The 17095-nt window shown below is 37.6% G+C and overlaps 1 protein-coding gene across 1 annotated transcript in view; it reads right to left on the minus strand.

Annotated features, from left to right (window-relative positions):
- Positions 1 to 2: 2 nt before the first annotated feature.
- The window catches only part of KMT2E (lysine methyltransferase 2E (inactive)), a gene marked incomplete at its 3' end in the record, with an annotated part of 94639 nt that continues 77546 nt past the window's right edge, over positions 3 to 17095 (minus strand). Inside the window, exons 16-27 of the mRNA XM_024756716.1 lie at positions 10771 to 10935; positions 10130 to 10438; positions 6491 to 6745; positions 6179 to 6323; positions 5392 to 5642; positions 4943 to 4999; positions 4238 to 4801; positions 2929 to 3218; positions 1950 to 2038; positions 1717 to 1842; positions 1426 to 1523; positions 3 to 536 (exon numbers count right to left, since the gene is read on the minus strand). Of these exons, the coding sequence (XP_024612484.1) occupies positions 3 to 536; positions 1426 to 1523; positions 1717 to 1842; positions 1950 to 2038; positions 2929 to 3218; positions 4238 to 4801; positions 4943 to 4999; positions 5392 to 5642; positions 6179 to 6323; positions 6491 to 6745; positions 10130 to 10438; positions 10771 to 10935 (2883 nt within the window). The remainder of the gene's footprint in view (positions 537 to 1425; positions 1524 to 1716; positions 1843 to 1949; positions 2039 to 2928; positions 3219 to 4237; positions 4802 to 4942; positions 5000 to 5391; positions 5643 to 6178; positions 6324 to 6490; positions 6746 to 10129; positions 10439 to 10770; positions 10936 to 17095) is intronic.

Raw genomic sequence — 17095 nt, forward strand, 5'->3', positions numbered from 1 at the left:
AACTGCTGACTGAGCGCTGCCGGGGGCTGTCCTGAGGGCGTCTGCGTGAACAGCGCTCCAGAAGGGGCCTGCTGCGTACTGGCTTGAAGGTTCTGTGCTGCTGGGTAAAAATTTCTTTGAGGCTCTCGCTGAGGTGTTCCAACTTGAGGTGACTGTGAGTGGTGAGGCCTGTAGGGAGAGCCTAACTGCTGTGAAGGAGGCTTTGGTGAAAGATAACCGTGTTGTACAGGCGTGTGAGGCGTCGACGACTTGGGAGGATTTTCTCCGTGAGGTGATGGAGGACAGTGCAACTTCACGGGCGCGGACGGCAGCTTCTGTGCAAGTTGCTCAGGTGCGCCGCGAACAAGTGGCTGTGGAGGAGGATTCTTCGAAAGTGCTTGGGTGTTACTTGACAGCTGTTTTTGATGGAGTTCTGTTTTCAGGTGGACACCGTTCTCCGCTTCTGACACAGTAACTGCTCCCTCCCAATGGGAATCTGGTTTTGTGAGTATTTTCCCATGTGGCTGGGCAGGAATTACAGGTCCCGGTGAACCAGGCTGTGAGAAGAAAACAAATTTATATAAACTTTAGAAACATTTTATGTACACTGAGGTTTGTTATTACTGGTATTTAATGTTAGCTAAATATTAATTGGAACGGGGGCAGGGAATAAGAGGTCTGAGAGGAGGACAACTACAGAGGCTTGGGATGTTAAAACGCCAGTTTTTTTAAGTAGTTGAGCAAGTTCTGATAATAAGCTTCAACTGAATTCCCTGAAATTTTATTGAAGACAAGTTAAGGAAATTAATCTGCCTTTTTTCCCCTGAGCAGTGAAACCTGTCTTTGACTCCTATTCTGAAAGAACCACACTTAAACACTGCAGGCAAGTTTCAATTCCATAATTGAAATTTCTATACTCCACCTAAGGATAAATTTGCTTGGGTAGATAAACCTGCTCCCCCCAACTGTTTTCACTTGTAATACCTTTTCCATTGTTCAAGTTCAGGTAATCCAAGGATAAGACTACTTGAATATATAATGATGTTCTTTCTTTAAGCAGAAAGAAAAAATCAATCTCAGATTTCCTCATCGTTACGTTTCCAAAGATACTGCCCCACTGGATCATGTCTTGATGATCCAGGATAGAGGCAGCATTTCTTTTAAATTAAGAATGTCACCTGACCGTTTGTTTTTAGAGAATTAACAGGCTGGCCGGTCAAATATTTTATGAAAAGACTATGAATTTCCTAGACACTAGGATAAGGAAGGGGTGGAAGGAACTCTTGGAGCAGGTGTAAGCTGCTGAAGTACGTTCAGCACATGGGAACTTGAACAGGAGAAGTGTCCAGAAATCAGAAACCGATGCTTGGTACAGCAGGAAAACCTCCATGTGCACATTACCATCCACTTTTCTGAAGGGCCACGTTCAAAGGTCAATGTTATTACCTTGCTCATTTTTGAAGGGCTTTTACAAGTATTTTGGGAAGGATCTGGGGACGCACATTCACTTGTAGTCGTGGGTTCTGGATTTTCAGGATCAGGATCTGTAAAGCGTAAGGAACCATAGAAAATGTAAAACTGCACGATAAATACTGCTTTTTTTTTTTTTTTAACTAACAAACACTCGGACGTACATTCTACTATTCAAACCAACGTCTTATAAATAAAGGCTCTCTCTCTCTCCTTTCTGAAAAGGTATTTAAAACAACCACCATGATAGGTCATCTGCTTACTGACCTTCTATAAGTTCACTGAAAGAAGGGACTGGGCCCTTGGGTTGCAACTGGGGAATGTGATTTGAATGAGATGAAGGTGAAGACGGAACATGAATCGGTGAACATGGGACACATGGTGACTCTCCCCCTAGAGATGAAGCAGAAGCAGACCCAAAGAGAACATTAGAAGCACAGAACGGGGGTGCAGAGTGATTAGCTGACTCCACTTTTCGGCAAAGCAACAAGCTCACTTACCACTATCTTTATCTTTTCGGTGATCACTGAGTAGTAAAGCTCTCTGATAACTCCTCTCTCGCACTTGCTCCACTGAAGTTGAGGCGGTCCTTTAAAATCAAGTCATAACATCAGTTCAGAAGCTGCTGCCGGCTAGATCAGTGCGTGTCCCCTGATGGCCAACACAGCCTCTCAGATAAAGGCTTTTGCTCGTTGGGGAAAAAGCTTTGAAAACAGCTCCCCACCCCAGCCCACAACACCCCCCAAAACTGAGACTTTTATCCTCATTTATTTGAAGAACTCAAGCAGACGCCATTCCTTTGTCTTAAGCAATTTCTTGGTGAAAAGGAGGGGGTGGTTGAAGGGGGTAGCAAAACAACATTCAGAACGTCACTTCCGGTTTCCAAAGGGACCACATATACCCCTGACAAATTACCTTGGGTCTGGATTATAAGGCTAGCAGGAAGCTCAGAGGTAAGAGGACCATGGAGCAAAGTGAATGTGGCCTCCTGCCCTTTGCAGGACCCTTCTGTATCCAGCTTCTTCTATTCCTATCGAAGAAACACTAAACATGGCTGTACTCTCAAGGCAACTGGTAAGGGTGACAAAGAAACTGCCAGATGTTGACTAGGATAAAGGTTCTTTGGAGAGGAATATTTGTGTGAAAATTATCAAGGAGTAGATATAATGGACCTTTAATGATGCAGGGAAATACTTAACTGGCTTAAAACTCTTATCAGCAAAAAGGATCTGTCAAAATTATGATCACAAACCTCCTCTGCTTTAGGAGAACAACAAGCAGGAAGGCAGATTAACAAAAACTTTGTTTTTCAGAACAGCACACTACCACTCTTTACAAATAGATAAGCTCCGTTCAGAATCAGCTATGTGACTGGATGATAAAATAACAAAGACTACTGTCATTATAAGGTGTATTACTTGTAGTTCTAAAGTTACCAGTTAAGTTAGGTTTTTTTTTTTTCCCCAACAGGCAGCTTACCATTGGACTTCTGGTTCATTCTTTTCACTGGCAGAAGCTTCCTTAACAGGACAGTTATTGCTGGTTTCTTCCAAAGTAGCATTATAAACTGTAGCTGGTGTTGGTAAAGGTAGGCTAGCAGTGCTTTCTATCTGCTCCCCATTTTCATTCCCGTTGGCACACCCATCAGCATTGTTGCTGCTCAAGTTTCCACTTGTGTGAGGTGATACGTTAACCAGTGGAAAGTGTTCTGCCTTAGAGCCACTTTTCCTAGCTTCACGTTGTCTTTTCCGGTATTCTAATAGAGAAACCTTAAGCAAGAAAGATAAGGAAAATCAAATCTTTATCCTTGTTTTTATATGTCAGTGTCAATCTATTCTTTTTTTTTCTAAAGAGAATTACTATATTTACATTAAGAAAATTATATGAAATAATTTGATTCTGAACAAACAATAATTAACAATTATCAAATGCCTACTATATGTCAGGCATTGTATTTAGATGATTTACATACATTATCTCATTTAATCCTCACAACAACCCTATGAAATAGGTATATTATCATCCCCATTTTACAGATGAGGAAATTGAGTAACTCACTCACTCAAGGTCACACAGCTGGTGAGTGTTGGAGCCGGGATTCGAACCTAGGTCTTACTTGAAAGCCCGTGCTCTTTCCACTATACTATATTGCTTCCCACAAAGTTGCCAACTGGACTCTGTTATAAAAATTAAAAGCACACATCACTAAAATTCTTTCGACTTGCAAAGCAATAAGCCTATTAACAAATAAAATACGTGTTGTAGTTTCTCCCACTGATCTGAAATAAGGCATTCTAATTGTCTCAGTATGTCTGCCAACCAAATAATGGTGGTAAATCAGGGAACTTATTATTTATATAATAAATACTTTTATATCCATGGCCTAAATACTGTAGGTATTAAGGATGAGGAAAGAGGCATTTCTTCTATATTGGCTGCCTGTTCTATGTAAAATAAGGGTAATAAGAACACAAATATTATTCAATTCTGTTTATTTGGTTGGGAAGTGGTTATCTTTAAAAGTTACTCCTTCAGTGAAATAAATCACCTTGAGGTTTCGATCTCTGAAACCATGCTCCTTATAGGAATTTTCCGTTATCACTAGCTCTCTGCAAACATAATCTAATTCACTGAGCATTTACAAAAGGTTTAAAAATGTACGTATCAATAATTCAATATGAATAAAGTATGAATGCCTTACACAGTACATATTATAACTACTAATTACCCTCAGAAGTAGTATGAAAAAAACACTATTAAAAGGACTATAAATCGTTAAATTTGTAACCTTTTTCTTTTGTGGTGGATTCTGGGGTGTGCAACTTCCGTCGATCAAATTGTCATTAATAGTCCGTCCAAAACCAGATACAAGCCCATCTTCTGAAGTACAAAACACAGGTGTTTCCATAAACATGCCTCTAGTATCATCCTGCATCAGGCACTTTGACTCACTTATTCGGAAGCCTCCTCCAACCTCCAACTGATGTGAGGGTGTCAGGTCCCTCAAGTTGGAGTTTACTGAGAAGTTAACTCCTGTTCTGTCAGGACTCTTTACCCAGGAAGAATATATTGGGCCCCGTCCAGAGTGAGCAGATTCCAGTTGGCTGTTAGACTCAGTCCTGTCATGTGCAGGTGTTTCCATGGTTTTATGTAAGGCAGCTTGCTCAACTGTATCGAGTCCCAGTTGAAGGTCTGACACAGATTCCTTTTCTCCAGGGCACTGCCTACTGACTTCAGTCCTACTCCTAGGGCTGGTATAACCAATAGTCTTTATTTCTTGCAGACCGAGTTCAGTTAAATTAGAATTTCTAAAAGGCCCCAATGTTAACATGGTTGAAGATCTGTCAAAGCCCTGTTTACAGAATTAAAAAAAAAAAAAAAAATTACACAAATAACCACATTTGGAAGCTAGTTACATTAAATCTACCAACAATTTATAATGATACTAGGGAAAAATCACCGATTTAAAAAACCTTTTTTAGTATCTCCTTACCTCTTGACTATAAGTGCGTCTCTTAATTTCTGGAGAACTTTCTGGGGAAGAAATATTCTACATAAAAGAAATAATCATAATTGAAAATTAAAATATGTTAACAAACCCATGATATTTATAGAAATGAGAACTTAAAATGAGCAACTACTACACAGACTTTGGTTTTAGACTTTTTTATTTCCATTCCCCTTATATTTTGCTTCAAGGTCACTTTGATACACATAGTCATTTAGTCTGACTTTTTGTATATCAATCAGATGAAATGAAAGTTATGTGCATTTTAATAAAAAAATAAAGTTTAAATTCACAAATGCATGTTCCAAATTTTCGCTCTTAGATTCTTAAGAACTTTTTTTTCCTGCTCTCAGTACACTAATTATTAAAGGGAGAAAAAAACAGCTATTAAAGAAGCCCCATCCCCATGGGTTTTTGTTTCTGTTTTTTCTCACCTCAAAGTGCATGGTATTTCCCGGTGTGCCCGGAGTTACTGGGGTAACTGGTGAATAAATGGGCTTATAACCATTTCTACAAGCTTCGTCGTCTGACTTTGCCCGTGGAGGAGTGGCAAATGATGGATCCGTAGGAGTCATATCTGTGTGAGTTGGGGTAGCATATGGTGAAGGAGTAGGTGTGGAGGTTTCTGAGTAAGCAGAATCTAGTAACTGATAGAGTCTTCGTTTTTTTAGTGGTGTAGTTAAATCTGTTGGTGAAATAAGTTAAATTATACTGCTGCTATTTGCTATAATCTGTAATATATTCTGGGAAAGATCAAAAAACATCAGCAATCGTAATTATGATGATTGTCACCCCGAAACTAAATTTCACAGTTTTTAAAGATAACAGGAAGCAATCTCTCCCCCACCCCCCAACTTAGTCATTTTCACTGTTAGCAAGCATATTATCTTGCCAGAAGGCTTACAGGCCTGGGGGGCTCTAAGAAATCTTGCAAGTACAGCTGTTCATTTAACTGATTTCTAAGAGTCCTTTTGAATCTTGTTGAAAAACAGCTGGCCAGCTAGGCCCAAAATTCAACCATAAGCCCCAACATATTGTACATGGTACTTGCAAATTAAGGTTTTCATGTCTACCTTCGTCTAAAACTTTGGAGGACAGAAAAGAGAAAATATATGTAACAATGTGCTTCTTTTGAAAGGTACATAATAATTAGAATATATATATGCTATATATATCCTGCCACAGTCTCAGTGCTAGAACAACACTGAAAAGAAATTCTACCTGGAAGAGAACAGCTATCATTTAATAGTAGTGGACTTCTATTTTCACCATTGACTGTAGGACTTCTGGATCTTTCTTGACAGGGTGAATTAAATCTGTGTAAAATTGCTGAGTTTTCTTCTTCCAGAGCTTGTTTCAACCACCGCTGAAATACACAGAACAATAAATGAAGAGAAATCAGTTTGTAGCTGTTTACCTATCCTATAAATATACAGCCAATTCCAAAAGCATTTCACTACCAGGACTGGCAGAGTAAGGAATGAGAATGGCTTTTGGCTCGTACTAGAGTTTCATATCCAAAGAAAAGTTTACCTTCTTGCATGAGCCAGAAATGTTTTCAGGAGGTTCTTTTCTTCTCCTTTTTTCTGAAAGGAATGGTGAAGTGAATCTAATGTAGTGCTTAGGAGTAGAGTATACATGCGGACTATAAGTGAGACCCGGTAAAGAATTGAGCTGTGTAGCTAACACTTCAGGATCTGTAGTTATGCGCAGAGGCTTTTCTGAAAGGGTGTCTGAAGGTTTTCCCGTCTTCTCATTCTTCTCACTTAACCATTCATTGACCAAGTGCTAGAGAGAAGGAAAATCTGGATCACTATATATGTAATTATACAGATTCTCCTATAGAATATTCTAATACCAAATTTGTAACTGACATCTCTAAAATGAGAAATTAATTTAAATCCTTCATATATGATGTCTAAAAAGTCAATATAAGTCATTCTGCATTTCCTTGGTTATCTACACTTATTACTAAATTTTTTTACACAATTATACTTTGTAGGAACACATGATATTTTTATAAAATAGTAAAAATCTAGGAGACCTCAGTACTATCTTAAAAACACACTAAACTGCTTCTATATTATGTGTAAAATGTTTAGTTTGTCACACTTTAGGCAGTGTTTTTTTCGTTGTTGCTGTTTGTTTTTTTGCGGTACGCGGGCCTCTCACTGCTGCGGCCTTTCCCGTTGCGGGACGCACAGGCTCAGCGGCCATGGCTCACAGGCCCAGCCGCCCTGCGGCATGTGGGATCTTCCCGGACCGGGGCACAAACCCGTGTCCTGTGCATCGGCAGGCGGACTTGCAACCACTGCGCCACCAGGGAAGCCCTAGGCAGTGGTTTTCTACTCTGGCTGCTCATCAGAATCTCCAGATGAGGCCAGTGCATATACACATATGTATTTTTTTAAAGCTGTCGGCATTGACAATCACTAATGATTTAAGGGGGTTGAAATCTCTAAGTTCCCATGCTTTGAAAATTCACATAATCCCTTTCTTAGTTCTGTTTATTTTTTTGCATCTACAATGTACATAGTTTAGTCTTTACTGGCTGTATGAATATACCTGATCCTAAAGTATAATGATTACTCAACTTTTTCTTTTTTTAAGAACGAGTTATTTAGTAAAGTTCAGATGTAATGGGCATGGAAATAAGGATTACATTTCTCAGCTCAAGCACATTTTCCTTGCTGTGTGGGCACTTATATCTTTTCTATCTAGTTATCAAATTATACTCCTTTAATTTTTATTATAAACGTAATTTGTAGAATATGTAGAAAAACTAGTGTATATGTATTTACACATACATTCTCACAATACACATACAGAAATACATACATTAAAAAAACAGTCTACCCACATCCTGTCTTCTAGAGATAATCACTATAAGCATTTTGGCATCTTTTCTTTCCTTCCTTTTTTCAATGCATGTAAACTTCCTTTCTAGGACAAGCAACAGTGGGGCTAAAGCACTTGGGAGTCTGCAACAGACTGCCCCGGTGTGAATCCTGGCTTTGCCACTTACCGTTACCTCAAGCAAGTTACATAACTTTTCTACATCTCAATCCAAATCTATAAAAGAAGGGTCATGAGAGAAACTAGCTCTACAAATAGGGTTATTGTAAGGATTACAAGAGTTAAATAACCAAAGCTCTTCATAGAGTATCTGGCACAGAATAAGTGCCATGTATGAAACTGAAGAAGGCCTTTACATTATAGGAAATCACGATAATTTGGTACTCTGTCAAACAGTAATGTTGTTTAAAATAACAGTATATATCACACGCAAAACCTGTGGGAAAAAGGTTTTTTTTTTTTTTAGAGAGAATCAGGATATGGGAACCTATATCTCAAGACCGGGGAATTAAATCTATAGTGCCACAGTAGTTTAGTCATTTAATAATTAAAGGGCAGGGACTGTGTCATATTTGCAATCAAGAAAGCAGCCTTTTTTTTTGTTTTCCTGCACTGTGCAGCTTGTGGAATGTTGGGTCCCAGACCAGGGATTGAACCCACTGGGCCCTCAGCAGTGAGAGTGCAGAGTCTTAACCACTGACCACCAGGGAATTCCCAAAAGTAGCTTTTCTTTTAAACATGAATCTTTTTTCTTTCTCACTAATCCAAATTATGGAGAAAATCTGCAGCTACTTTTTGTCCTCCCAAAGTGGGCAAAAGTAACTACTCATTGTCAAAAAATCAAGTGCTGGCTTGCTTGTTCAGGATCCAAGGTGCAAAGGTGAGCACAGACTTCAAATCAGAGCGGTGTTTAGATCGTCTCTGTCTAATCCTCTGACTCGCCACTGAAGTATACTCCCAGGTTCCTCCTAGATATTTACAAAGTATACTTCTCATGGTTTCACAGTACCTACAAACTATACTGAATTTGGTAAGAACAACGACCAGATAAAGTGGGTTTCAAAGTATTTTGTTGTAGAAGGGTGTGAGAAGGATCCATTTATGATCTACCCCACTGCCCAGAGAGCCTAAGGGTTGCACTTTGGTATCTGCTCCAATCTGCTGTACTCAAAATGGGAGAAAAACAAAGCTTCATAAGGGTGTTCTGTATTTCTGGCCTTCCTGTAAAGCTCAGGTTGGTTTATCTCAGTGATTGTTTACCACAATTGCTTCATTAAATCTGACAGTAGTTTGTGACAGATTTTTATTAATAAATTGACCTAAAACTACCCTTCCTGAAATCCTCCTACACTGTTGGTGGGAATGTAAATTGGTACAGACAGTATGGAGGTTCCTTAAAAAACTAAAAATAGAGCTACCATATAATCTGGTAATCCCACTCCTGGGCATATATCCAGAGAAAACCGTAATCTGAAAGGATACATGCACCCCAGAGTTCACTGCAGCAGGACCTAGAGATGATCATACTAAGTGAAGTAAGTCAGAGAAAGACAAATATCATGATAGCACTCGTGGAATCTAATTTTTTTAAAAAAGAAACAAATGAACTTATTTACAAAACAGAATCAGACTTAAGGGGAAACGGGGTGGGGGGGATAAATCAGAAGCTTGGGATGAACACATACACACTACTATATATAATAAGATAACCAACAAGGACCTACTACTGTATAGCACAGGGAACTCAATATTCTGTGATAAGCTATGAGAAAACAATCTAAAAAAGAATGCATGTATGCATGTGTATAACTGAATCACTTTGCTGTACACCTGAAACTAACACAACGTTGTAAATAAAATTAAAATGAAACTACCCTTCCTTATAAATTTTCACATCCTACTACATTCTATGGAAATCAACAGTTTCTTCACATTTAATTCTTGTAATCTACCTTTACCATGAAATTTATAAAAACTACAAAGAATAAAGAAAGGATAACACATCTCAAACTAGTTGTTTCTGAGAAGTGTAGTTTAGTACATAAAGTAGGCAAAATTAAATCATTAGAAATCAGAATTGCAATACTACAAGGAAGCCTTGATATACTGGATATTTTAATGATGCAAACATTTCTATTAACTGATTTTACAGTTTTGCAATTCTCACTCTTAGTTTAAAACTTTGCTAGTATAAAAACCACGACTCTATCACTCTTCCTTATGAGATGTTATAGACTGAATTCCTAAAACATGAATATATTTAACATCATAAGACATTTGTTAAAAAACAGTTCTGACATTCATTAAGAATCATACCTTTTTTGTTTTGGGATACTTTGTTGGACATTTATTAAGTGCTGGAACTTCAGTTTCAGTAATTATTTCTGCTAGTGCAGTTTCACTTTCTGGTTCTATTGCAAGTACAGTATTTTCAGTATCATTTTGTTGTGAAGTAACTTCTACATCAGGAGAAGACGGTTGGATATCTGAACACATGCTGACAGTTCTGTGTCTCCGACGCTGCTGTCCGATGTGGGTCCTACTCCGAGAAAAACTTTTTCTCTGTTTAGTTCTATTTACTTTGGCAGGAGTTGGCTTGCTAGCAGTTTCTTCTTTTGCTTGTTCCTAATTCAAAAGAGAATGGAACTTTTAATACGATGTTTATATAACTCAGTAGTTGAAATCTGATGGCATCAATCTGCTTCAGAAGCTAACTGCCCCAAATGTCTTTATGAATTCTGATATATATTAAATTGACATAATTAAAAATTTTCTTACTCTCCAAAACAAAGCAAGTGGAGTCTCACAGCTGAAGTCTTAAATTCTCATAGGATTTGAAAAATGCTATTGAAAATGAAAAGCTAGTATCACATCAAAAATTCTTTATAGATAAATTGTGGAAATTTTATTGGAAAGTGGTGAAGTGTGAAAATAAAACTAGACCTGAATAATAATACCTGAATAACTTCAGCATCAGTGACAATCTGTGCATCTTTACATTCAGTTTTAACTTCAGTTTTGGCAGTGCTGATCCTTTCCAAAGCTTGTTCTCTTCTTTTCTCTCTTTTTTCAAGTCTGGCAAAAGCTTGCAGAATTGCTTCCATTTTCCTTTCTTCTCTTGTCTACAAAATTTAAAGTAACATAATAAATACTGCTGTGAAGTAAAATTCAAAAGTCCAAATGTTCATGGCAAATTAAAAAAAATTTCTATGATGGTGTTAGCATCATTGATGGTAGATATGGGATTAAAAACATTTATATTCATTTTAGATCTCTGAGAATCCCAAACATCTTGGTAAACCCTGTCATTACAAATATATTACAATGAAAGGAATGTTTGGATGATTGTATGTTAATGATAAGGCAAAACCAAAAAAAGACTCAAGAACAACCCTGCTTTATCAAACCAAAAATCTTTTTTTCTCAATAATACATTAGGCAGCCTTTTAAAAATAAGATCAAAGTTCCTAAGGTAATAATATGTTGAAAAGGTTAAATCCATATGAACATAAGGAGTGAATATATTGACATGTCACAGCAGGATATTGTGGGGTGAAGTCCTGGGTTTAAATCATGATGCTACCAGTCATTTACTATCTCTGTGACCCTAGGCAATGTAACAACTCTGGTTATTAACCTTTTTGAGCATCTTATAAAATGTGGCTAACAATATTTACACTTCACAGAATTGTTAATGAGTTCAAATATAAAATATCTGTGAAGTTTTCCAACCTTACTTGGAAAATGGTAGGCATTTCTTAGGTGTTACTATTTCTCCTTTGGCTCTCTTGCCCTGCATTATAATTGTTATAAGGCATTCCTCTATCTTCTCCTCTTCCCGTCTACACTGACAGTTCAAGGCAGAGACTGGAAAACAGCAAGAGTTCCTTTGAGCATCAGTTCTCTTTGGAGAGAGAACATTAAAAGCAAGACCCAGAGCCTTGGCCAGGGGGCCTGGCAAATGCTTCAGGTTTCAACCAGAAACAGGAAGCATGTCCATCAACTGTCCAGTTCTCCAAATGTAAAGAACCAGGTCCTGAGGCTTAGAACCATTCGTCTTTCTTCCTTTATTGTCATCCATGTGGGAAAGGAAGATCAATAACTCAAGGTCTGGCTGCATGGTCTTCTCAATATCAGAGCTTTAGAGTTCGAGTAATTATCAGAAGAGATTCAAGCATTAAGACACCTACACTATGAAAACTATTACTTACTCTTTCCTATATTTTTTTCTTTCATTGTTCCACTAGGTAAGGGAAATATGTAAACAAAACTCTTCTGAGAACTTTATAATTGGTGAAAACAGACTACCATACCGCAAATGTGTCAGTCTTATAAAATGTGTTATCCGCACCCTCTTTATTTTACAGGTAAGGAAACTGAGACCCAAAGAGGTAAGATTACTTGTTCATGGACACATATCTGCATCTTAGCTTTCTTGGTCTGGGATGGATAATAAGACACTAAAATAGAGAACATAGGCAAAAGATGATCTCTTTACTGGAACTGGAAGTTGTTTTTTTTTTTTTTTTGTGGTATGTGGGCCTCTCACTGTTGTGGCCTCTCCCGTTGCGGAGCACAGGCTCCGTACGCGCAGGCTCAGCGGCCATGGCTCACGGGCCCAGCCGCTCCATGGCATGTGGAATCTTCCCGGACCGGGGCACGAACCCATGTCCCCTGCATTGGCAGGTGGACTCTCAACCACTGCGCCACCAGGGAAGCCCCCTGGAAGTTTTAAAGCTGAATTCTTTCCTTAGATAATACATGTCTCTGGTCTTAATAAATCACTTTACTCGACCCCCTTTCATTTATGGCTCTCTCAATATATTAGGGCTGTCTCAATATATTAGGGCTTTTCTAACACCCTAAATTTAGAAGTCTGGAGTAACTAAAAAATATGATTTTCATAATTGCTTCACCTGTGGAATGGGGGTGGGTAGAAAGAGAAGGGGTTCATTATTGTGCTTATAAATTTAAAAATAAATCTGGGAAAAGTACATTTTTCCAAAAGAAATAAACTTGTGTTAGCAAGAATCATTTTATGTATAAAATAAATTTACCCACGGGCCAGGCACCCAAAGGAAACATTTTCTATGTCATGATTATCCAAGGAAAGTTTCCTAAGATAAATACGAATTTATGCCAAAAGAAGTTTCCTTGACATGGTCCATTATTCACTTGTTTTAGATACAGTAAGAGTCAGAGATAAAATTAATTGATGTAAAGACAAAATTAATTCATTTAAAAATTGAACTCCCTTGGTAAACAATGCAGCTAATGGATAGTCAAAGCAAAATCCTTTATTTCTAGATGACTCGATCTTTTTGAGCTGGTCAGGATCTTAAAAATAATCTAGTCCTAAACTGCTGAAGAAACCAGAGCCCACGTGTATTAACTGAATCACTCAAAGGCAGAGCCATAATTATTATCCAAGTTTCCAGGCTCCTGGTTTGTTCTTCTTTCCAATTACCAACTACTGACACACTACATAATGCAAAATAAAGCATAATCATTCCTACATTTACTACAACTATTAACTGAAAGCACTAAACAGGTATCCTAATAGCTTTAACCCAGCTTCATCTTAAAACACACACTGTAGAAAATGTAAACATGCTTTTGATTATGTGAAGAAAAAAAAAGTTACTAATCTACTTTTATTTTAAATTACTAATCTACTTTTATTTTAAATTCCTTAAGGTTCATATGTCATTCAGCTTTTATATTCACCAGTGTATTCTCTGACACACACAACCAGATATACAGTATGTAATGACTGAAAAATTACCACCCACTTTATAGATCTAACTGATAAATAAGTTTTATATATAGCTTGAGATAATTATAGCTGATTGTTCAGGGGACTAGAGAAATTAGGAGTCTTAGTTAGCCCCAGCGGACTGTCCATAGATACTGACATCTGAGCTGGATGTAGTTTAGATGATACTTGTCACCTAAGGCTACCACCAGGACCTGCATGTTTCATTATCATGACTCATTCCAAGCCACTGACTGTTCAGACCTCAAAAGTCATTTTTACACTCTATGAGCTTGGCAACTGATAGACCCTGACATAGAATTAGAATTAGAATCAGACAGGGTTGACTTTTCACTTTTGTTGTTAACAACAACACTGTTGTTAACGCTGGAGTGTTGGGTGCTGAACTAAAAAAACTGAGAAATCTCTGATGAGATCTACAGATTGCTTTTATGACATTTTTCAGTTTATGGCTTTACATTATAACACACAAGAGTACAGTAATTTTCTGTAAGCAGAAAGTCTGCTTAATATCCCTTTATAGGATTTTATCACTTGAGGAGTGGGTACAGTGAGAATTTTTATTACAATTTTGTGCTTCAATGTATAAACACACTGGAACACAAATTTAACTTGAAATCATGTCACGTTGTACTTGGAAGAGACAATGGAGATCTTCTTGTATGAGCCCCTATTCAACAAATGGTGAGGGACTTCCCTGGTGGCACAGTTGTTAAGAATCTGCCTGCCAATGCAGGGGACATGGGTTCGAGCCCTGGTCCGGGAAGATCCCACGTGCCGTGGAGGAACTGAGCCCGTGAGCCACAACTACTGAAGCCCCTGCACCGCAAGGAAGAGTAGCACCCACTCGCAGCAACTAGAGAAAGCTTGTGCACAGCAACAAAGACCCAACACAGCCAAAAGTAAATAAATTTATATTTTTTAAAAAATGGTGAAAACCTAAGGTCCATATAGTTCAAGGACTACATAATAAAGAACACGAATTAAAGTTTTATACAATATCACGACTGAAAAACTAAACTACACTGACTAAATTGTTAGAATTCATCCCAATTAGAGGTATTTGGTAATATGAAGCTGAGTGAAAATAAGCTTATGTACTCTGGATGCCTTACAGTGGCTTTAGAAGGAAATTTGCTAGTAGTAGGATGTAAGAATTGAGAAGGAAACAAAATGAAGACATTTAGGTATTTTGTGATTTCTTTTTTTTTTTTTTTTTTTTACCTTATTACCAAGTAGGAAGTGGCTCTTTAAAACAAAGTTGCCTTTTAAAGGAAAAGGGAAATGGCAGGGCCAACCTACCAAATTACTTACAGCGTTGAAATAGAGAAATTAAAAGACTTCTTACTCAACTAACTTCCCTTAACCTTTTGAATAGGAATTTATTAATTTTTTTAAAAATGCTAAGATTACTGCTTACCAATAAAATTGTTCCACAACAGTAAGTATTTCCATTTCTTCTCTACCACATGATGACTTAGTTTAACTTCACAGTACTCTTTCCTGTTTGATGTTTGTTTTTCCTTCCACCCCGTCCTCTGTGAAAGCTGCTCCAGAACAGGGACCTTGCCTTCTTTTGTTCACCCAGTACTTTAAATGGTGCTCAGCATATAACAAACACCCAAATTTTTAAGTGAATAAGAATTGGGTATACATTATATAAACCATGTATATCACTGTAATTTGAAGGTATGTAATGAAGTCTTTAAACAAGATTTTGGAAATCTTGAATTTACTACAAGGCAGCTGAAGCTGAATATCCTCATTTCGTTTGAACAGACAACCTATAAAAATAAACAGGTTCCTTTTTGCTAGTCGATACTACAATTTTGGAAAAACAATTCCTAAACACTGTGATGAAGAAAATGGGACTTCAGAAAATTAAAACTAGTAATCAACGTTAACTTAGTCATGCTCTGAGGAGAGAAAAGTAAGATGGACAATACATGTCATGACTTTTCTGGCAAATTTACCCTCCCCTATAGTTTACTATTATTAAAAATCCTTTTGCATCTTCTAAACTGATCTTCTAAATCAAGTCACTTCCCAGAGACATTAGTAAGAGCATGGATTCTGTATAGTAGTGTTTTCTCAGAGTGTTTTTTTCTATGGAATAAAAATCTGCAGGATGTCAAAGGTGTCACTACAGAAAAACAAGTTGCAAGGACGTACAGGCTGAGGGAATGCTGACATAAACAGAATTTCTCAAGAGGTTTCAAACACCATGTATACTGGAAATCTCGAAGTTGGGGACAAGGTATACTGTTTACTAAAGTCAGCTGGCTACAAAGCTCTCTCTTTCACAAAACATCTTAAATTAGAGTTCCATGGAATACCTTTTGATGTGAAGGATCAAGGCTGAGAAAATTGTGGGGAATCCTGCATCCTATCCTGCCTGGACTATAAGCTTCATTTAGTTCATACTCATGGGCGTATCTATAGCTTTCCTCAAATGGCTGCCAGGAACATCTAATAAGCTCAATTATAGACCACCTACTTTTATAAAAGCCAGACCTTTTTTTTCCCCTAGAAGCTAGGGCTAAGGCAATGAGCCCTACAAATCCTTGCCCTTACGTAGTTTATATTCTAGTGATATACAGTTAATTCTAAATTGTCCTAGATGCTTGACAGGTTTAAGAAACTCATAGCTAGGTGACTATCCCTTCATATCCTTTTGTTGGTCTCAAATTTCTATCCTCCTACATGTGAAGACCACCTGAACCACCTTGCATGGACTCCAGTTTAAGCAATCTGACTGTAACAGGCCATCAAATATTACCAAGACTATATTCCCAAAGTAGTCTTTCCATAAGGTTGTGGAAAATTATTTTGAAAATATATTAAAAGATACTACAAAGGAGGTTCTTTTCATTTCATTATAAATGGGGTGAAGGAGGGGAAGCAAGCCTCCTTTTGAATTTAAATCTTTCTAAGGTTTTATATTTTTAATCAATCACCTGTTCATCAAAATAAGGTGAGCTTCTCAATATCTAAGCCCCTTCTGTACACTTAACCTCTGACAAGGTTATGGCCACCTAACTTCAACTCAACTACCATGGACCTGGGAGAGTCTACTCAGTAGTACCCCGGTTTTGAAACCAGGTGAGTATAAACAGCCTGCTGTATTTCAACTTACTGTACTATTGTATTTCAACCCACTGTATTTCAGCTTAAGATTCTCCCAAGTCAATTCCAACCCACTGCCAAAGAAGTATCTCTTACTAGCTAAAGAGAAAATGTCCAATAACCATCTATTCAGTTCCATACCATTTAGCCACATGTGAGCTTTTGTAAGGAGAGGACAAAATATAACGGAGGAAAAAGGAAAATGTTAAGAATGGCTTTCTACCCTGGCCCCCTAATGATTTGAGTATTCTTTCATGAAATCAGCATTTCATGTGATCTACAATCAACCAATCTTATTTTCCTATATCCCTCCTCACCACCACCCCCCAAAAAAAACAGCCTATAATTCCAGCCAAATGTGATTTTAAACGTCATAAGGT

This window comes from Neophocaena asiaeorientalis, unplaced genomic scaffold (genome assembly GCF_003031525.2).
Source record: "Neophocaena asiaeorientalis asiaeorientalis breed wild unplaced genomic scaffold, Neophocaena_asiaeorientalis_V1.1 scaffold472, whole genome shotgun sequence".
NCBI classification, from domain to species: domain Eukaryota; kingdom Metazoa; phylum Chordata; class Mammalia; order Artiodactyla; family Phocoenidae; genus Neophocaena; species Neophocaena asiaeorientalis.